Source organism: Leopardus geoffroyi, chromosome B1 (assembly GCF_018350155.1).
Source record: "Leopardus geoffroyi isolate Oge1 chromosome B1, O.geoffroyi_Oge1_pat1.0, whole genome shotgun sequence".
In the NCBI taxonomy this organism is placed as follows: Eukaryota; Metazoa; Chordata; class Mammalia; order Carnivora; family Felidae; genus Leopardus; species Leopardus geoffroyi.
In genome coordinates, this window is record NC_059327.1 from 73,722,679 (window position 1) to 73,744,960 (window position 22,282).

The 22,282-nt window shown below is 47.0% G+C and overlaps 1 protein-coding gene across 3 annotated transcripts in view; it reads right to left on the reverse strand.

The window, feature by feature from the left end:
* Positions 1–3,241: 3,241 nt before the first annotated feature.
* TMEM131L (transmembrane 131 like) overlaps positions 3,242–22,282 on the reverse strand; it is a 171,620-nt gene continuing 152,579 nt past the window's right edge. The window contains exons 29-35 of one of the 3 annotated variants that reach the window (XM_045465278.1): positions 21,454–21,642; positions 17,280–17,358; positions 16,305–16,387; positions 8,239–8,359; positions 7,115–7,203; positions 5,081–5,220; positions 3,242–3,653 (exon numbers count right to left, since the gene is read on the reverse strand). In XM_045465278.1, coding sequence (XP_045321234.1) covers positions 3,378–3,653; positions 5,081–5,220; positions 7,115–7,203; positions 8,239–8,359; positions 16,305–16,387; positions 17,280–17,358; positions 21,454–21,642 — 977 coding nt within the window. In that variant the 3' untranslated portion in view covers positions 3,242–3,377. Of the gene's footprint in view, positions 3,654–5,080; positions 5,221–7,114; positions 7,207–8,238; positions 8,360–16,304; positions 16,388–17,279; positions 17,359–21,453; positions 21,643–22,282 lie in introns of all 3 variants that reach the window. The other 2 variants (XM_045465267.1, XM_045465287.1) reach the window with 2 other exon arrangements.

The following is a 22,282-nucleotide window of genomic DNA, read 5'->3' on the forward strand; positions in this document are numbered from 1 at the left end:
TGAGATAATAGTGATGTAACAATGGAAGCAGGGTCAGATGCTACATTGATGGCTTTGAAGATGGAGAAAGGGGACCACGAGCAAAGGAATGTGGGTGGCCTCAAGAAGCCAGAGAAGTCAAGGAAGAAAGCAAATTCTCCCCCTCAAGCCTCTACATGGGAATAAATATAGTGTCTCCAAAATGATTTTAGCCCAGTGAGACTTGTGTGGGATTTCTGCCCTACAAGACTGTAAAATAATAAATTTGTGTTGTTTTCAGCCGCTAAGTTTGTGGGAATTTTTAATGGCAGCAATAGAAAACTAATACCGGACTTTTGCGCACATCTTTTACTCTTTCCCATAGGAATCGACTCCTAGAAGTCTTTAAAGTCCCTTATATTGCCAATGAATTTATAACATCAGCAATGTGTAAAAGTGTCCCACCTCATTTGCCCTCACCAACCCTGAAACTCAATTTCCTGCATATGCTGTTGTTTCGTTGAAATTGATGATAGTAATGATAACCAAATACTCATAGCATCCAATGGAGCGCTTACACTCACGCATTCAATCCTCACAATTCTGTGAGGTACGGTACCATTGCCACCCCCATTTTACAGAAGAGGGAGCGGAGACATGGAGAAGGTAGGAATGTGGTACAGCTGGAGTTAGACCCCAAGAAGTCTGGCCCCAAAGGGCACGCTCTTTAATAAGTGTTCCATTCAAATCGAAGGTCCCAAAGGGAAGGGTCAGTCTTTTCTACCTCCTTGATTACTCGACTGATTGTCAAGTTTTCCCCAGTGTTACCGTAATCGTGTGGCAACAGTAGTCGCGAAGAGCTCTAAGCAGAGATTGACATCTAAGAGTTCACTCAGTCTGTAAAGAATCGCGGTAACATTTTCTCCTACCTTTGCTGCTTTGTTGGTGGCCCTTTGCTTCTCTCTCAACCACAGAATAATTGGAATATTCTCTAATAATTAAGACTCACTTCAACTGCCAGATCACTGTGAACCACCCCCTCCCCATTCCTTTACACCCACTACTATAGAATGGATACCACACCAGGTGCTAGAGACAACAGCGGACCGGACAAGAGGGGACGGCTGTATTAGGTCTGATGCCATAACACAGACCCTTACGAGAGTCAGGAGTCCAGGCCTCAATGCCAGCGGGTGAAACAAGGAAGAGGAAGCCACACCCCTTCCATTAGGGGCACAATCCAGAGCAGGCAACCTCGGTTTGCTCACATGCCAGACAGCCACTGCTTTTAGTTTTGGGGCTGAAGGATCTTCCAAAGTTAAGACGTTTACTTTCTCTTGTGTATAGTAGAATAAAAACTTACTTTGGTTTCTCGCGTTTTCCTGACGTAAAACTGGGGGATCAATGAAAGTAGAAAAATAGATTAGATCGACAATCATCCTGAACAGAATGTGCATCTAATGTCTCCCTGTCTCCAGTGTGAGTTTTGAATTTGACTCTGAAAATGCTTTGGGGCTGTTTCATCTTATTTTGTTGTGTGGTTAATACTTAACACAAAACTTACCATTTTCATTTTGGAGCAAGCAGCCCAGCGGCATGGGGTACATTCACACTGCTGTGCGGCAACACACCATCCATCGCCCCAAGTTTCATCTTCTCAAACGAAAGCCGCACACCTTAGGGGCACCTGGGTGGCTCAGTCGGTTGAGCGTCCGACTTCGGCTCAGGTCATGATCTCGCGGTCCGTGAGTTCGAGCCCCACATCGGGCTCTGTGCTGACAGCTCAGAGCCTGGAGCCTGCTTCAGATTCGGTGTCTCCCTCTCTCTCTGCCCCTCCCCCGTTCATGCTCTGTCTCTGTCTCAAAAATAAACATTAAAAAAAAAATTAAAAAAAAAAAAAAAAACAAAAGTTGCACACCTTAAGACGACAACTCCCCCCAGCCCCGGTCCACTTTCTCCAGGAATCTGACTGCTCTGGGTACCTCATGTAGGTAGAATCGTACAGTAATTGTCCTTTGACTGGCTTAGTCCATTTAGCATAAAGTTTTCATGGTACATCCACGCTGTGGCAGCATCAGAATTGCCCTCCTTTTTGAGGCTGCGTATCCCATGGTACGTCTGTACCCTGCTTTGATTATCTGTTCATCTGTCAGTGGACACGTAGGTTGTTTTCACCTTTCAGCCGTCGTGAATGATGCTGCCAGGAACACGGGTGTGCAAACATTTGCCTAAGTCCCTGCTTTCAATTCTTTGAGGTATATACCTAGACCCTAAATTATGTTAACGTTATTCAACACTGCAGGTGGGAGATCTGCTTTACCCAAATCGGGATTCTAACTTAGCAACCTGAGTAGTTTCTGGCAGCTGTGCATGCCTGGAGGCGTCCCCTACAGAAGGGCAGTGCCTGATTTACAGTACACTGGTCCTCCTTGTCCCAGGCTCCCGACGACCGCAACAAAGGGAAACTGAAAGCAAACATTGCCAGCACACCTCTCAAAACTCTCTCCCACTGAATTTCCAATAAAGACAAAACGCAATGTAAAAATAAGACACTTTTATTCAGAGTTAAGAATGTTTTCCAGGTTGACACACGTACATAGATAATTCCACCATCTTATGGATTTCTAAAATCACTGACAGGCAGATACGAACCGGTCTGGCAAACACGCGTCGGCCACCTAACTCCCGAGTTTTTGTATTTGCACTAAGCCTGCTCACTCAGAGGGAAACCACTGGCCGGAATGTCCCTGCTGCTTTTGTTGCCCCCAGACTGGCATGACGGAGGGGAGGGAACGCTCCTGCTACACTGAACGGGCAGAACAGCGCTAGGCTCTCGGCTCCACCCAGCGGCCATGACCGCCAGGACCGGGAAGAGCCACCCCGCACCCCGAGCAGGGTCCGTCCAGGCCTGTGAGCATGCTGCTCAGCGGGGCTTCCCAACCAGCCGTTCTCCACAATGGCTGCACGGTACAGTCAATGGGGAACCTGAAACAAAATCCAGATGGCCTGAGCCACGGGTCAGCCCCGTGAGAATCTCTGGGAAGGCCACCGGATAAAGGTCATCTCCGAAGTTCCCTGGGGGTGGGGGAGGGGGGTTCCGAAGCTGTGGAGAAACATAGCAGCCCTTTCTTTCTCAACTCTTACCTTCTTGGAAGTCTCTCTTATTCTAATTTCAAACATTGGGCATGTCAGACACACTTCTGAAATTATGAACTTATGCCACATGGATGCTAACGTCTCTAGCAGGGATTTGCAATGGGTTTAAAAAAACAGAGCACCTGGGTTTCATTAAAAAAATTTATTTTCATATAAAAGTGCCAAAATATCCACCAATGTCATAATCTATCTCAGCAACCAGTTTACGCTAGTAATCAAAACACAAGCCTCTTTATTCACATTGTTTAGAAATCAAATCCTTTTCACACATTCCCACAGTAGCTGGAGTCTCTAGATAGTGGGAAGCTTGCGCTCCTATCTGCCGTGGTAGTCCATATGTCCAGGTTCATATAGGCACGAAACGGGTTAAACCCCGGGTAGTACTCCTTGCACATGACAGCCTGGTTTTCCATGTGAGTCGAATGTTCCGTGGTGGGACTGATGGGGCAGCAACTTTCATATACATCACTCTGCGGGGCCCAGATGGAACCAAAAAGTCCAGACATTGGAGACAAGCTTCGGGTGCTTGTGAGGTAGGGCTGAAGTGTACATGAGGAGAGAAAAAAAATGTTTTTATTTTTTAAAAATATTTATGTTTGAGAGAGACAGGGGAGCGGAGAGAGGGGGAGACAGGATGCAAAGCGAGCTCTGTGCTGATGGCAGAGAGTCAACGTGGGGCTCGAACTCATGAACTGCGAGATCATGACCTGAGCTGAGGTCAGACACTTAACCGAGGCTAGGCATCTAGGCCACCCGGTGCCCCAAGGCTTCTATTTTTAAAAAAACATGTCTTGGGGCGCCTGGGTGGCGCAGTCGGTTAAGCGTCCGACTTCAGCCAGGTCACGATCTCGCGGTCTGTGAGTTCGAGCCCCGCGTAGGGCTCTGGGCTGATGGCTCAGAGCCTGGAGCCTGTTTCCGATTCTGTGTCTCCCTCTCTCTCTGCCCCTCCCCCGTTCATGCTCTGTCTCTCTCTGTCCCAAAAATAAATAAACGTTGAAAAAAAAAAAATTAAAAAAAAAAAAAACGTCTTGGGTGGCTCAGTCAGTTAAGTGTCTGACTTTGGCTCAGGTCATGATCTCGTGGTCCATGGGTTCAAGCCCTGTGTCGGGCTCTGTGCTGACAGCTCAGAGCCTGGAGCCTGCTTTGGATTCTGTGTCTGCCTCTCTCTCTGCCCCTCCCCCACTTGCACTGTCTCTCTCTCTCTCTCTCTCTTTCTCTCAAAAATAAACAAACATTACAAAAATTTAAAAACACAGGTCTTAGAAAGGCAACATCAAGGTCGAATGCTTACCAGTGGACACCACAGTGGTAGCAATCCAAGATACTTGTAAGTTATTAATATTCTCAACCATCTGGGTTGCTTCAACTCCATTTTTCTCAAATGGAGTGATGTGAAATCCTCATCTAACTGGAATAAGCTTATTTTCAACCCAAGGAAGGACCCACACAGGTCAAATGCCCTCAATCTATAAGAACTGTCTTGAGGGGCATCTGGGTGGCTCAGTCAGTTAAATGTCTGACTTGGCTCAGGTCATGATCTCGGGGTCTGTGAGTTCAAGCCTCACGTCAGGCTCTGTGCTGACAGCTCAGAGCCTGAAGCCTGCTTCAGATTCTGTATACTCCCCCTCTCTCTGTCCCTCCCCCACTTGTGCTCTGTCTCACTCTCTAAAAAATAAATAAATGTTAAAGAAGAAAAATTAGTGTCTTGAATGGATGTGAAAGGAAGAAGGTGTGGGACTTTTAGGCTCAGAAGGGTGCTGACAGGCAGGAAGCCCTCAGGACCCAGTCACAGAGGGCTTCCTGGCCCCAAATCAATTTTATCTACAGACCATCACCCTGACTTCTGTGATCTACAGGAACCAAGCCAGGCTTTGGCTGATCTGAACCTAACTCTGAAATTAAGGGAGACCAGGATTAAAGCAGCACCAGAAGGAACTTGCAACTGCCCCAGGGTCACAGCACTAACCGGAGAATTGAGGAGACTGGCATGTCCCCAGGCAGTCGGCATATTGGGCGGGGGGCTCCAGGTAGACTGAGAGTTGTGATCCATAACATCTGTCTGAATTTCGGCAGGACAAGGGAAGCCATTGGGGTAATTCATGTTTTCTACAAAGAATGGGAGACAACAACACAGGTAAACATTTCTTACTCTTGGGCCAAAAACTTTCAAGGCCTTACTATATTGACAAGTCAAAGACAGGTATAAATACTCACCCCATGTGGACCAGGAGGCCCACTGTCATTCTCAGGGTTAAAACTATTTATCACATACACTACCTGGGAAGCCCTCAGTGAGGAAGGTCTTCCTCTGGACTTGATGTTCTGTATTTGACAATTTGATGGGAATCTTTCTAATAAACACTACCGCAGATTGGAATCATGTCAAGAGTCTTACTAGTCCTCAACATTTTCCTTTATTACCTGTCATGCTAACCTCATGCTTCTGAAACCTATATATGTTTTTTTCCTATACACAAACAGTTATGGTAAAGTTTAATGTACTAACTAGGTACAGTAAGAAATTAATGACAATAACTAATAAAATAGAAAAATTATAACAAAAGTTATGTGAATGTGCTCTCTTTTTCTCCTTCCCTCTCAAAAGATCTTAACGGTACCGTAGTCACCCTTCTTGTGATGATAGGAGATCATAAAATGCCCATGTAGGGAGATGAGGTGAGGTAAAGGACAGACATTGTGACATAGTGTTAGGCTAGTATCGACCTTCTGACAATACGTCAGGGGTCAGGGGGAGGATCATCTGCTTCTGGATGGCGGCTGGCCGCAGGTAACTGAAACAGAAGAAAGCACGACCAGCTCACAGGGTGCTGCTGTCATGAACACAAGCCCCACCAGCACAGGAAGAAAGTTACCACAGCACCCCCCAGTGGTTAGCATGGAGCAACGCATACATTACAATGGGGGAAGTACATCTAATATACTGCTTACACCTTCCCTGAAAAGGCATGAGAAATCATGATCAGACTGTAATGTAGAATCAGAACACTCTGCAGTTTATCTTTTTGCATAGCTCTTATTGTTTACTATTACCGATGCTTGAGCCCAAGCATCTGTAATTTCCCAGAATTTCCCCTCCTAGCTCTGTTCCTTCCTTCTGCAGCACCACCCAGGGGCAGAAGAGTCAGGACTTGCTGAGGAACAAGCCCATAAATGCTCGCATTTCACATGGGGCTTGCCTGCCTCAAAAGTTCAGCAAACATCTAAAGCCTCAGCCTCCCAATGGATCATCTACAATCTTAGGTCCACATAAATCCAAATGACCCAGTTCTACCAAATGGGAAGGGCTTAATAGGTTAGAGTTATCTGTAGAAGCCCTCAGTCATCCAGGTTGAAAGGGCTTTTCGAGGCCATATAAAACTATACATGGCAGGCATGCACAACTGAACCCACATGAAGCCACTCAGCAGCTTCCTGTAAGGTCGTTCTCCACGGTTGCTCACTGTTAAGGGCACATTCTTAACAAACAAACAAATAACAACAATAAAAAAACCAAGCTCACGGACGCAGAGAACAGACTGGTGGTTGTCAGAGGCAGGGGTCGAGGCTGGTGGGGAGTGGGGTGTATGTGAAATGGGTGAAGGTTCTTAAGAGGCACAAACTCCCAGTTAGAAGATGAACAATGTGCTGGCATGGTGAGGATAGCTGACCACACTGTACTGTGTATTTGCAAGTCGCCAGGAGAGACCCTGAAGGTTTTCATCACAAGAGAAAACCTTTGTAACAATGTACAGTGACAGATGGTAACCAGACTTACTGTGGCGATCACTTCCCAATATTTACAAATATGGAATCATGATGTTGTACCCCTGAAACTAAAGAACGTTCTACACCAATTATATCAGTTGTTTTCAAAAAGGTACTCTTCAGCAATTAGTGCCTTAGACAGACTTAGACCTTAGACTTCAACCTTAGACAGACTTCCTGCTTTGACTTTCTGAGAGTAAAAGAATGGCACTGGGATTGTTTGAATAGCTTTTACCTTCCGGAAAGGCATTATAATCACTCAGTTCCAATGGACAGTACACACTGGGGAACTGGCCTTCACAAGTCGCGCTCCAATCAATGAAACTGCAAAAAAAACAAGAGGTGTAGTCTCAGAAATAGGATGTCAAAAGATCAAGTAAAGAAAGGAAACCGATTTTATTGCCCAGCATCCTAATCACTGCTAATTCCTCAATTTTGCAAGATAAAAGATGTACTTTCTAAGTCACAGGATCAAAGACTTACTAACTGAATGCTCATCATCAATGACACAGCCTTGCAGGCTGGACGGTCGAACTAGGAGCACACTTCCTTTATAACCAGGTTTGTGAAGTCTAACCGGAGGCAGGATCCAAGGCCATGGCTTTATGAGCACTCTGGAAGAGTGACCGTGCTACCCTGAGGGTCTCAGCAAACACCTGACGGTTGTGTTATAAAATATCCACCTTTGCTCAAAGCAAGGCTAGCACTCACCTTACGTAAATCACAACCATAGAGACTATGATTCACGATAGATACTTCAATCACTGTTACAAACTGGATTCTCATTATAGATAGAAGGAAGTACATACCACTGTAACAAGCTGAACCAAAAAAGAAAACTTCAAACAGATTCTGTGATTAAACACAGATAGCAACATTTTCTCAAGTTTTCATAATTGAATGCCATTTATATCCAACAGCAAAATTAAAAAACTGCTATAACGTAACTACTTTTCAATTCTCAAATTATTTGAGCTTTCTTAACACTTTAAACGTGTTCATGATGAACACCATGGAAAAATGGAAAGCTTTGCTCTGCTAGGTGGCAGAAATTCTGAGTGACTGTTTTTTCAGACTTGCCTCTCTTAATAGATCCGTCTTTCCAACTTAAAAGGGAAGGTAATTACGTGGTCAACAGCTTTGTTATTTTTATTTCCGTTCATGTTTCTCTCAATCTGTGCTTTGTTATTTTCGGAGACATCACAATGCGACTCCAAAAGGCAGGAAACACCCAGCTAAGGTGCACTGGGAAAGAAGCCTGGCCCCCAGTTGTGTAAGGCCTGCCTAACTGACTGAACTCAAATGCCCACGGCAAGCCCTTAGGCTAAGCAAGGCAAGGACCAGAGGAGAGAGCTGTACCTATTATGCACGGGGGCGGGGCCCTGCATCACGCCAGGCATGCTGTTCTCCATGGCACAGTTGTAGCTGCTTGTCACACACATGGGCTGCGTGGGCCATAGGTCTCCAGGTGGGTAAAGACCTACGGAAGAGAACAAGGCCTCTCAGTCTACCTTCTTCCCCCTTGGCCTTCATCCCACCCTCCTTGCAGGACCAGTTCAACTTCCCTTCTCTCCTTCAAGAAAACACTCCCTGAATATCACCCGCACCCACACACATGCCGATCACTTCTATCTTCCCCAACCCCTTTCAGGATATACTTTCAAGATATGAAGTAGAAAGATGGCATGTGCTTTAATCTTCACTTCGGACGGTATAGGACTGTCTCCTGACCTGGATTACAAGATCACTGTAATAATTCAACAAGTATTTGAGGGCCTGCTCTCTGTAAGGCCCCATTTTAGATGTCAAGGACACAGCAGTGGACAAGTTTACATTCAAGTGGACAGAGACAAACGAAAAAGGAAGAAGGAGAATATGGCAGGTGGTCTAAGTGCTATGCAGATAAACAGCAATTTTATTTATTTTTAAATGTTTACTTGATTTTGAGAGAGAGCACGAGTGGGGAAGGACAGAGAGAGAGAATCTCAAGCAGGCTCTGTGCTATCAACACAGAGCCTAAAGCAGGGTTCAACCCCACAAACCATGAGATCATGACCTGAGCCAAAATCAAGAGTCAAATGCTTAACCAACTAAGCCACCCAAGGCGCCCCAACAGCAATTTTAAACAGGGTAATGAAAGGCCTCACTAAGGGAATATCTGATGGGTGGAAGATGTGAATAAGGTGAGAAACCAAGGGGGATGGGGGAGGCTCCAGGCAGGGGGAATAGCACTTTCTGTAAAGGCTCCTGGTGAGTTCAGAACAGCAAGGATACTGGTGTGGCCAGCAAGGAGAGTAGTGGGGGATGAGGTCACAGAGATGACTGAGAGCCAGAGAGTGCAGAGTTTGTGGGCTCCCCAATTTAAGGATGGGGGCATTTACTTTGGATGGTATGGGGAGCTGTTAGAAGGTTCTGAGCTTAGTGACTACCAGGAGACAAGTCTCTACCAGTTTCTCACATTTCTGTACATCTTGCAGGCAGAGGCCCTGAATGCCTTTATTCTGGACTATCTTCTCAAGGATGTTTGGTAAGCAAAAGCCATGCAACCTATATACAGCCTCCCTCTGGAGCAAAGGGCAGGTATGCTTACTGCCCATTATAAAACATATGGGTTCCCTAAGCTCAGGGTTCCTTCCTGTAACATAACCCAGTATGCACACAGGTATCCATGTAGGACCCAGGGGAATTGATGCAAACATGGTGATGTTCATGCAGCTGGCTTGGCCTCAGCCCTCTCTCAGCTTTATGTGGAGGAAATGGAGGCTGTCCCTCTGGGGAAATTGTATCTCCCACTCTACTACCTGAAGCAACGAGGCTGGCTCAGGGGCGCCTACAACTCACTGAAGTTCCCCTAAGTGCCTGGGTGTGGCTCACTGATGGTCAGACTAAGCTGAAACTGGATAGTGCCCACTGGGCTGCAGCAGCTGTCCGCCCCAGCATCCACTCTGCAGCGTTGAAAATGAATATGGCCCCTCTGGTCAGGCACAGACCCAGGGTGGTTCTCAAAGCCAGCTCTTCTCTTGATAAACTGAGTTGTGCTTTTGCTGACACAAGCTATTGCTAATAGCCTAGCTACTGGTCTGTCACTTGGAAAGCTACTGACTGGCAGATTAAAAGACACTTTGCTTTAGGGATGTGAAATGGGGAAACAATTGGCTTCCAATTAAATCATCTGAGCCACTCCGGTAGGGTATCCTGGGGAAGGTAGCCTGGAATCAAGCTGCACACCCAGACGACCAGGACTGCTGCCTGTCGTATCGGATGTGGGAGCACTTCTAGCATCACAAATGCACAGAGGGAAGAAACCACTTGTTTAGGATGCAGGACTACCACTGCCAGCCAGACTCATCACAGCTGCCTCAAGCTGGGGTGGGCCACATCATACTGAGCATTGCTGTCACCCACTCCTGGCACATGGACCATGCTGGACCCTGAGCCCCGTCTCCAGGCCATTACTGCTGCCTCCCCACTGATGACACATTTCTGGTTACAGTGCTGCTGTTCATCCAACCAGCCAGCACAGCCACATCACTGCAGCCCCTGAAAGTAACCTGATCAGGACAGCTATCCTGACCAAAGCCACTCAGCAGTGGGTCGAGAGTCAAGGCATTTGGTGGTCCTTCTACACTCCCTACCACCCACAGACACCTGGGATGGCTGGGCTTGAAACAGCCTCCTCCAGTTCAACCCAAACAGGTTTCTGACCCTACTTCCTCATCTCCCCTGGTCTAGATGCTTATGTAAGGCAGTTTGGTACTGACTGGACCTGTGCCCAGAAAGGGATCACTGGCCCTTGGCTGCTTCCTGGGTATGAAACAGGACTAAAGGGATGTGGGGCAAGTAGGATACAGAGATCTGTTCTGAACATCCACAATTCTGCCCCGACCACTTCTAGACATGTGACACTTGTTTTTTGCCCTACTAGCAACCCTAGGCTGAGCTGGGGGGTAGACACTCTGGTGTCAGTCCAGCCAATAAGGGGCTGAGTGGGTTCACACTTAATTCTGGTCCAGTCACCTGGATTCTCTTGTTAGACTGAGGGGATCCTGGACCATAAGGATACCAATCACATGGATGGGTACACTGCTCACTGAGTCCCCTACATGGCCCATACAGGCCCAAGTGGGGGAACATATGGATCCCTGTAAGTTTCATAAAAAATGCCTTGACCCAGGGCACCTGGGTGGCTCAGTCAGTTAAGCATCCACCTTTGGCTTGGGTCATGATCCCATAGCTCATGGGTTCAAGCCCCACGTTGGGCTCTGTGCTGATAATGAGCAGCTTGCTTGGGATTCTGTCTCTCTCCCTCTGCCCCTCTCTCCCGCTCTCTCTCGCAATAAATAAACATTTAAAAAAATGCCTTGACCCTTCTGGACAAAAGGTGGTACACATACGGTTTTGTTGTAAAAAAAAAAAAAAAAAAAAAAAAAAAAAAAAGTCACTGTTACAGTTACAGCTCTTGTGATGAGAGACAAGGATTCTATGGTGATGGAGGAGGAAAACCTCAGCACCCGGGGAGGGAGTGCCTTAGGTCTCAGGAGGTGCAGAGCACAGGAGGACATTCATGATCCCTCTTTTTCAAAATTGCCCTTGGAGTCTTCCTCAGGGAGGAAAATGTCCTGGTACGGCTCTTCCAAACTGTTGTTAGGGCCTTAAATGTGACTGCTGAGTCCTCCAAATTACATCACAGTTCTGACCTCAACTGGTCACCTTCTCCCTTGATGTTTCCAGGGGATGGACTGGCTCCTGCCCCCTCTGTGCAAAGCACTTGAACATCTCCGGCTGTCTCCTGCCTTCACAGCCATTATCAGCGCTCAGTCATTTGTGGGATGGATGGATGGACAGATGCCATCAGCTGGTGGCATCCATCAATGGGACAGCCTGGGCTATCTGCATGTAGGCAGAACCTCCACAAAGAAAGACTAGACTCAATTATTCAAAACTGAATTGGGAACCCAAAGGTTTACCGGCCAGTCAGGCCACACTCGAGACACTGCCAACCTGTATTCCCTGAATGATCAGGTCCCATTGCCAGGGCGGGGGACAAGGGGGGGGGGGGGAGCGGGGGCGGGGCAGGGGTAGCAACTGTAAATGACACCTTCTTCCCAGGGCAGTGTGTGTACCCCCAGAACGGTACTTCTCGTGCCAGTCACTAGTAGATCACGTAGCTTTCCAATGACTGTGGAGATCTCTCAGATGAGGATGCTCTTGGTTATTCAGGGAGACGTCCCTGAAGGATAACTTGCTGTTTATGCACATCCTGTAGGCAGTAATCACTACAAGGGAGCCATCCAATCAGCAAAGATGGTATGAGATTTGTTTCCTAACATTAGCTGAAATGATCAAAGACACCACAACACCAGCTTGGCTCTGGAAGGCGTTCAGGTCAGCGCTAACTCACTGGCCAGGGTGTGGGGGACAGACTCACCCAGACATGTTCCTGTAGGTCAAGTTGCAGGCTATATCATCATAGTCAAATTAAAAGATGTGGCCCCACCTTGTCAGAGTAATCGAGAACCACTTAAGGAGTGATATACGCATGAGAAAACGGACCAGAAGCCAAGGCTACGCAGCAACAAGGGGTGTGTATATTGTTGTGAGACAATTTTCTATGGGTATCTCGCTTTTCTGTACTTCCTGCAAGCAGGAAGCTAGCTGCCTATGTTCTGACCTACCTTTCCAAGGATGTTTACTAAACAAAGCCTCAGGAGAGAGATAAGGTCTCTGTCTCTTCGGAGCAAGGGGCAAGCTTCTTTTTTTTTTTTTTTTTTTTTTTAAATTTTTTTTTAATGTTTTTATTTATTTCTGAGACAGAGACAGAGCATGAGTGGGGGAGGGGCAGAGAGAGAGGGAGACACAGAATCGGAAGCAGGCTCCAGGCTCTGAGCTGTCAGCACAAAGCACGATGCAGGGCTCGAACTCACAAACAGTAAGATCATGACCTGAGCCGAAGTCGGTTGCTCAACCGACTGAGCCACCCAGGCGCCCCAAGGGGCAAGCTTCTTTAATATTGAACAAAATAAATACAGTGTTTCCTGACTATTATAAAACACTTGGGTTCCCTAAGCTCAGGGTTCCTGTCCTGTAACGCACCCAGAGCCCATGCAGGTGGCCATGGGCCCACCTGCATCACCCCCATGGGACTGCAGGCCAGGACCTGCCATAAATACATCCATGTGCATGTCATTCATTGTGCTAAACGTCCTCTGTGTCTGACCCAGAAGTCTCCTGTCTTCTGCCAGTATCTATAAAAATGTGGTAGACTAACTGGTTAACTTGTAAGTTGGGTAAACTTCTCAGATCCTCCCCAGTTCTGGACAGAGAAAGGCTATGACTTATGTTAACATGGTCACTAAGGCTGCCGTGTTAAAAACAGATGGTAAGGCACTGATGGATGTTAACCAGACTTACTGTGATCATTTTGCAATATACACACGTATCAAATCATTACATTGTACACTGTATAAGTCAATTAAACCTCAATTTAAAAAGAGAAAATTAAAAAGGAATTAGATGGCAAGGTGAGAGCAGATGCAGGGAGATCTGTCAGGAAGTTATTGTGACAGCCCAAGAGAGAAACAATGATGGCCTGGACCAGGGTGATTATGGTGGAGGTGAGGAGAAGCAGTAGTCAGATCCTGGTTGGAAGGCAGAAGACGAACAGAAGACAACAGATCATGTGTGGGCGACAAGAAAAGCAAGTCGAGATTTCTGGCCTGAGCAACAAGAAAGACCAAATGGGAAGGCTATAAGGTGAGCAGGACTGAGGGAGGCCAAGCACTGGGATACCCGCTGCATCCCCAAGTACAGATGTCAAATGGCAGTGGCATTCAGGAGAGAGGCCCAGGCTAAAGGTGCAAATGTGGGAGTCATCAGGGTGGAGGGAGCACTTAGGTTTGCAGATGGATGAGACCATCACAGGACTGTGCACAGAGACAGCACAAGGTGGCATGACAGGTCGGGGGGTAGTGAATCGGAAACCCTAAAACTTAAGGGCCGGAGCAGAACGTCTAAGGTCTGCAATAGGTCACCATGGAGACGGGAGGACTGAGAAGTGTGGGACTTCACGGCATGGAAACCGCTAGGGCCCCTGCAGACACTGTCTCGGGGGAGTGGTGGAGCACAGCCAGTTTCAGAGGAGAAGAGGAGGAAAGGAATCTGATAGCAAGCACAGAATACTCTTCTAAGAAGTTCCCCCAAAGAGAGGCACGACGTAGCTAGAGAAGGGGGTCGAGAGAGAGGGTTTGGGCTGTTGGTTTTTTAAAGATGGGAAGTATCACAGCTGATGGAATGACCCCCAGAGAAAACCAGCTGACGGCAGAGGGATGGGCAATGCACTGAAACAAGAGCCTTGGGGAGGAGCACCGCACTGATGATTCAACAGGTTGAAACAGGAAGGAGCAGAAGATGTTGTGACTGGTGGTGCATGGAGGGGGCAGTGGGAGCCTTCCGAAGGCCTCCAACTGTCTCTTTCCTTCCCAGGGAAACACCAAGCAATATCAGCTAGGAGGACAAGGCAGAAAGCGCTGGAAATATGAGCACAGAGGAGGGAACAGATAAGGGCCCAGAGAGTCGCAGCCATGGGGTCACGTGAAGCAAGGGCCGTGGACGTACAGAGCAGTGGCTGCTGTGTATGATTCTGCCCACTGTTCTCCAGCCTCGCTCGCTGGCACTGCAGCCGGCAGAGAAGCCGCAGAACCTGGCAGAACCCTGACTGTGGTTTTGCAAGATGTCTGCAGTGAAAGGAGGTAGCCACGGAGAGACTGTAACGAGGACGGGGAACTGGGGCTGGGCGAAAAGCAGCTGTGTGAGGAAGGGCAGGGACGGCAGAAGGAGATGGGGCCAGTGCTCTGCAGACAGTCACTGTGAGCAAGATCTAATTCTCTAGTGACTCGAGGATCCAACCAAGGACTATAACAGGTGATTCAGAACTAATTGCAGGGGTGCCTGAGTGGCTCAGTTGGTTAAGCACCTGACTCTTGATTTCGGCTCAAGTCATGATCCCAGGGTTATGGGATCAAGCCTCGCATCATGTTCCACACAGAGCATGGAGCCTGCTTAAGGTTCTCTCTCTCTCTCTCTCTCTCTCTCTCTCTCTCTCTCTCTCTCCGCTGTACCTTCCCCATTCTCTCTAAAATAAAAGAAATAAACAAAAGTAATTGCAGATTATTAACACCAAGAACAAGGTAAAAGGCACTTGAAACATACACACATGCAAAAAAACAGATTAAGACTCTAGACAACATGTAAGTCTCCACCTGACAACACATACAGACAGATACAGACAGAATACCATTTTAAGGCATATCTGTTTGACAGTTTTTATTTTTCCCCATCAACTAAATCTTATCTTGTCTACTACCTTAAAGAAAAAAGGTAGTACCACCTAAATTTTGTCCAAATCTTGCCTCAGCACATTACTGAATTCAAGAGTTTTTTTTAATTAAAAACACTTATTTTATTGGATTAGTAATTGGATCCAACTCACAAATAATTTATTTCTAATGACAATGCAACAACAGCAAGTCCAAAATGTATCCAAAGAACAGCACAGAAGCCTATGCTTTCAGAGTCGGCTCCAATGCATAGATGAGTTTTCAAATCTAGTCTCATTTATATGAGCAAAAGCAAGTACATGCGTTAAAGCTAAATGATGCCACGGGAGTGAACATCAGGTTTATCCTGCCATGGTTCCTGACCCTAATCACGTGGGAAGCAGGCAGTAGAAGAAAACAGGAGGCACAAGACAAGAGCCAAGAGAGGTAACAAAGAGAACTGGAGAAGAAAAATGAGGGAGACTGGAGTTAACGTCCTACGGAGACCCCAGGAGGGAGCGGGGTTTGGTTTTCCCCCCCACTCACATAATTTCCACACCCCTGGGACGCTGTCCTCCCCACCTGGGGGTAGCCTGCAGGAGCTCAGCTCCTGGTCTCAGGTCGCATACAGGGAGCGAGGCTGGTCACTGAGGCTGCGAGGCCAGGTTAAAGGACTTCTAAGACATGGGGAGGCAGGGAGGACAGGTAGAGAGTGGGAAAGGTGGAAGCAGGCTCAGGTGCCGGGACTTGACCCATGGCATGCTGTCCAACCAGAGCTTACCTTTGCTTTCTCTATTTCTCTGTTACCTCAGACAGGCAAAGGTGGACCACACATAGCAGTAGTCCCCCGCAAAGCACCCCGTGCTATTCTCGGGCCACAGGGCACCCGTACCCTGGCTCTAAACGAGGGGGCAGCCCAAGTCAGAGACCTCGATGAAGCCAGTCCAGAGGGCAGGTACATTCCCAACGCACGAAAGCCCAGTGACGTGGCTTCAACGAGAGGGCGCTGGGCGAAGCCCCGGCCCCACCCGACCTGCCTGTCTTGGCAAGCTCCCCGACCTGCGGTGTGGAGCACCTGGCTGCTGTCTGCTCCAAGAATATGCGCCTCACCTTTATCTTCTTCGACACCTGCAGGCCCGGCAGGAAGGCTGGGACAGGGAGGTTCTGCATACTGTGGGACATTATTCACGTTTCTGTGGAGAAAGTGAGAGAATGAGGATCTACTCATTTCTTCTGTACAAGGACATACCAAATTTGTTCACTGAGTTTTTACAGACATTCTTCCCACAAGAAACATAAAATACTAGAGACACAATGGTACACGGCCAGAAAAGGGCTGAGGAATAGTAAATTCCCAAGACCCAGCAGAGCCTTTTTTAAATAAACAACAAAACAAGTTTAACTAAGGGAGCTAAGGTGAACTGCAGATTCACCATCAGCCCACCACCGGCAGCAAGTATTCATCCCTAATTTACTTTCTACCTCTAGCAAAACAGTTCACAGACAGCTTTGTCTCCTATGCTGAGTTTCCTTCTTCACAACCCCACCAATTTAGTTTTAATGACAGCCTCCTGTCCTCTCACTATGTGACCAGCGCCTAAGGAAAGGTGATCACGTGCCCACTCTGAAAACCTCTGCCGGCTGCGTACCCTCCTCTTCTCCCACTCAATAAAAGCCACTTGTTGATTTTGTCCCATGCAGTGGCAAGCATCACACAGAATTGTTACCATGGGGGTAGCTGCTGGGGTCTTGCAAACTTCCCTAAGTCATGGGCGTCCAGTTTTATTTCAAGTTGTAGCAAAGCGTTGATGACCCCCACCCCTACAACGACTGCAGTTTCTCTGTCTGCTTTCAGGAACGAGACGTGTTCAATGTGGCTACGTCACTGGGCAGCCCAGAGATCATGAGACGTGTTTCCTCGGGAGGATCCTGCCTCCTGAATGATGAGCGAAATTGGACTGTATTTTCCCACATCCTTAAAAAGTTTTCCTATTTTCACCCGCAGAACCAAGTATAAGGAAGAAGCAGTGACAGGAAAAGCAGTACCTACAACACACTGTCAAAGCTAGGAAATTAAAAACTCACATGGGATTGCAGATGTTATGAGAAAGATTCAAGGAGATGGGAGTTTCTGAAGGAAAGTCATTTTGGGAAACATTGTCTCCTGCATAAAAACAAAAACATTATCATTATGTTTTACACATGTAATTCAACTGTATTATGTATTAAAGAGCAGATGGCTAATACCTCCAACCCCTAATGAGCAAGTTCTCACTTTAAAATGATTTTCACATTCAGTAATTTTATTTTATTCTTTTAAATTATTCCCAACATTTATTTATTTTTGAGAGAGAGAGACAGAGACAGAGTGTGAGTGGGGGAGGGGCAGAGACAGAGGGAGGCAGAATCGGAAGCAAGCTCTAGGCTCCGTCCGAGCTGTCAGCACAGAGCCTGATGTGGGGGTCGAACGCATGAACCGTGAGATCATGACCCGAGCCGAAGTCAGATGCTTAACTGAGTGAGCCACCCAGGCACCCCTCAGTGATTTTATTTTTAAAAAATCTCTATTATAGGGGTGCCTGGGTGGCTCACTCGGTTAAGCATCTGACTTCGGCTCGGGTCATGATCTCACGGTTCATGGGTTCGACCCCCACATCGGACTCTCTGCTGTTAGCACAGAGTCTACTTCAGATCCTCTATCCCCCTCTCTCTCTGCCCCTCACCCGCTTGCACTCTCTCTCTCAAAAAATAAACATTAAAAAAATCTCTATTATATTTATCTTCATTGAAAAGTTACTGAAATTCAACACTTAAATTTATGAATTTTGGATTAATGGTGTTTTAATTTTGGCAAAAAGCTGAAATCATTAATATCATGTAACTTTCTCATAGGGGTTTTTCTGATAAAAGAAATCTTGCTATATAAATAGATCCCTGCAATTTATAAAAGTAATACATATTTACTCTAAGAAATCTATGAAAATAAATGTAAGTTTAAAGAAGAAAAACAGGGGGCGCCTGGGTGGCTCAGTCGGTTGAGCGTCTGACTTCAGCTCAGGTCATGATCTCTCAGACCGTGAGTTCAAGCCCTGCGTCGGGCTCTGTGCTGACAGCTCGGAGCCTGGAGCCTGTTTCAGATTCTGTGTCTCCCTCTCTCTCTGACCTTCCCCCATTCATGCTCTGTCTCTCTCTGTCTCAAAAATGAAAGAAAGAAAGAAAGAAAGAAAGAAAGAAAGAAAGAAAGAAAGAAAGAAAGAAAGAAAGAAAGAAAGAAAGAAAGACGGAAGGAAGGAAGGAAGGAAGGAAGGAAGGAAGGAAGGAAGGAAGGAAGGAAGAAAAACAGAAGTCACCTGCAATTATACTGCCATTCAACATTTAGATATATTTCCTTACAATCTCTTTTATGTTTATGCATACATATAAAATTGGGGTCATGCTTCACATATACGTTGTCCTTATGGTCTTTTACACCATAATTATGCTGGGGACATTTTTCTGACAGTACGTAACCCTCAAACAACTTATAAACTACATATTAAGCCACTGTACAGAAACACTATGAATAATTTTTGTCATCTTGCTCTCTCAGCCTTTCCCCCAAGCAAAACTGCATTTCTATTTTTTGTTAGTAAGGACTGATTTTTCAGAATCTTATGTTTGCATCATCAGGCAAACTTTGTCTTCAGTGGTGGATGGAGCTGGGCTTGGTGTAGGCTGTGGAACTCAAGCTTCCTCAGGCCAAACATATCCCGCTATCAAAGCGCGTGTACCTGCCTGCCTTCATCTGAGCCTGTGTGTCTCCATGTGGGCGACAGTGTCTCCTAGAGGGGGGCAGGACTGCTGAGTTTCTTGGGGGTTGAGAAGATCTTATCTTTTTATCCCTAAAGCACACTACACAGTAATAAACACTGCCTATCAGTGATATTAAAATTTTACAGGGGGTCGTTAAGAAAACAGTGTCTCAAAAGGCTCCTGGGGAGGGAGAGGATAATGAAAGAAAGGCTGAGAAATGCAGCTTGAAAATACTCGTGGGTGCTTTCTGTAGGTTTTTATGGTTACTAGGGCCCTGGTCTCTCAGACAAGACCTTCTTTTATAGGTCTCACTGCCGGTGGGAGACAGAGAAGAGAGGACAGCCCGGAGGCTGCTGAAGGGAATGGTCTGTGGCTTGAAGCGGCCTGTCTTGGGAGGAGGAGACAGGGTTCAAGCAAACTGGGGTGTGGAACTGGCTGCCAACCTCTCTGTGCCCGGGACCTCAAATCTCAGACTGCACAGGGACACCAGCCCTGGCCCCTCAGGGTTACTTGGGAGCAGTGTGAGTGTGATGGTGAACAAAGGCCTCACAAATGTGAGTTTCTCAATCTCACCCTTACACAAAGACTAAGCTGAAAATAACAGTGAAAAGGAATGAATTCCATCTTTATATAGACACAGAGCTTTAAAATAACATTAAGTGAAAGAAACAAAATGCAGAATGATATACTGAAGTATGATTTCCCTTATGTAAGTTAAAAACAATAATTCTATACTTTGTTGATGGATATATAAATGTAAGATAAAATATGGACTAAAAGAACATGTACCAAGTTCATGACAGTGGGCAGTGACTCGGGGAGGCCAAAGTGGAAAAGACTATAAAGCACGATTAAAAACAAAAACAAACCCAAGGGTAAAGATAGCGAAAGTAAGAGTAGTTAATTCTGACCTTTCCCAAATCCTCAAATTTCTCAAAAATAAGAGAAGGCCACAATGTTCACAGCATTATCCACAATAGCCAAAACATAGAAACAACCCGAGTGCCCATCAAAATGAGATATGTGCATGCAACAGAGTATGATTTGGCCTTAAAAAAGAAGGATGGGTGACCCTTGAAGACATTATGCTAAGGGAAATAAGCCAGACACAAAAGGACGACCACTGTATGATTCCACTTAGACACCAGAGTAGTCAAATTCATGGGGACAGGAAGTAGAGGTGAGGCTTCCAGGGACTGCAGGAAGTGAGGAATGGACAGCTGTTGTTTAAAAGTACAGAGTCGTGGGGCACCTGGGTGGCTGAGTCAAGCATCTGACTTCGGCTCAGGTCATGATGTCACAGTTTGTGAGTTCGAGCCCTGTGTCAGGTTAGCTCAAGCCCAGCTCTGGGTGAGCACGAGCCCTGCTTCAGGTGAGACCCACTTCTCTCTTTCTTTCTTTCTCTCTCTCTCTTTCTCTCTCTCTCTCTCTCTCTCTCTCTCTCTCCCCCCCCCTCTCTGCCCTTCGTGGGATTCTCCCCTCCCCCTCTCTTAGATAGATAGATAGATAGATAGATAGATTGATAAAGGTGCAGAGTCTGTCTGGGGTGACGGAAAAATTTGATGGTGGTGATGGTTACACAATATGAGCGTACTTAACACCACTGAATGGTACACTTAAAAATGGTAAGTTCTGGGGGCGCCTGGGTGGCTCAGTCAGTTAAGTGGCCGGCTTCAGCTCAGGTCATGATCTTGTGGTTTGTGAGTTCGAGCCCCATGTCAGGCTCTGTGCCGACAGCTTGGAGCCTGGAGTCTGCTTGGATTCTATGTCTCCCTCTCTCTCTGCCCCACCCCCTCTCACACTCTGTGTCTCTCAAAATAAATAAACGTTAACAAAAATTAAAAAACGGTAAATTCTGTGTTATATATATTTTACCATAATAAAAACTTGCAAGTGAAAAAAGAAATGCAAAAGTTCTTTGAACTGTGTCAAAGATAGACATTAAATGATGGTGATGATGGTGATGATGATGATGATGATTTAGGGAGAGGGAAAGGAAGGAGGAAAGAACAAAAGAGTGAATGAAACCCAAAGCTAAGTAAATACTCCAATCTGCAGTCCCGCATGTACTCCAGGCCCTGGAAAACAGATCCAGGTCTCATACTGGGCTAGGCAGCAGGGCAGGAGGGAGGACAGATGGGAGGGAGGGCAGGGGGGAGGCGGGAGGCAGAGGCAGGAGGGAGGGCAGGTGGGAGGGAAGACAGGAGGGAGGGCGAGAGGCAGGGGCAGGAGGGAGGGCAGGAGGCGGGGGCAGGGAGGAGGGAGGGAGGCCGGGGCAGGACGGAGGGTAGGTGGGAGGGAGGACAAGAGGGAGGGCAGGTGGCAGGGAGAGCAGGAGGGAGGGAGGGCAGGTGGGAGAGAGGACAGGATGGAGGGCAGGTGGGAGGGAGGGAGGACAGGTGGGAAGGCGGGAGGCAGGGCAGGAGGGAGGGTGGTTCCCAGGGCTGGGTGTACTCCCAGGACTCACCGCCTGGCAGGAAGTGCTGACGGCCCACCGCGGGCTTCTTGTCCCCGTCAGAGCTGCTGCTGCTGCTGCTCCAGCTGCCCCAGCTGCCGCGGCTGGCCCGAACGCCACCTGAGGAGCTGCCGCAGTCGGAGCTGGAATCCGAGCAAGACTTCTCCACACACTTCTTGCCAGTCTTCTGGTAGTAACCCTCTGCAGGAAGGAAGGGAGAAGTCATATCTCATTCGAACAATTTTCAACTTGATGCCATGTCTACTCAAAGGAGATAAGTGAAGTTATGAAGAAGGCCAGGTTCACGGTCAGGGTCTGCTACCTCTGCACATCTAGCGAGAAGAAAGAAGTTAACTACAACCAATAACGGGACTTTAAGAAACAGTGAGGGATGAGCTGTGTCTACTCTGCCTGCGGGATGGGCGATTACACCTGGCTGGGGCTCAGACTGTCAATACCAAGCATACCCTTGATCTAAAAGTGGTTCTGGAAATAAACACTCTGTGAAGAAAACTGAGCTACTCGATCAGACTGGAAATTTATAGGTAATTTCTCCCTCTCTTTTATGAAGATACCTCCTAAGAGCTTCAACATACTGGGGCACTGGCTGGCTCAGTCAGTACAGCATGCAATTCTTGGTCTCAGGGTTGTAAGTTCAAGCCCCATGTTGGGTGTAGAAATTACTTAAAAATAAAATCTAAAAAAAAAAAAAAAGAGCTTCAAAGTACTATTTATGTGTGAGTGGAATGAACCCCCAAGAAGACCAAAAGGCAACACCTGTGTCAAGGGAATGAATGAGAGGACAGAGAAAGAAACTCCCGAAATCTGCCAGCCATGTGCG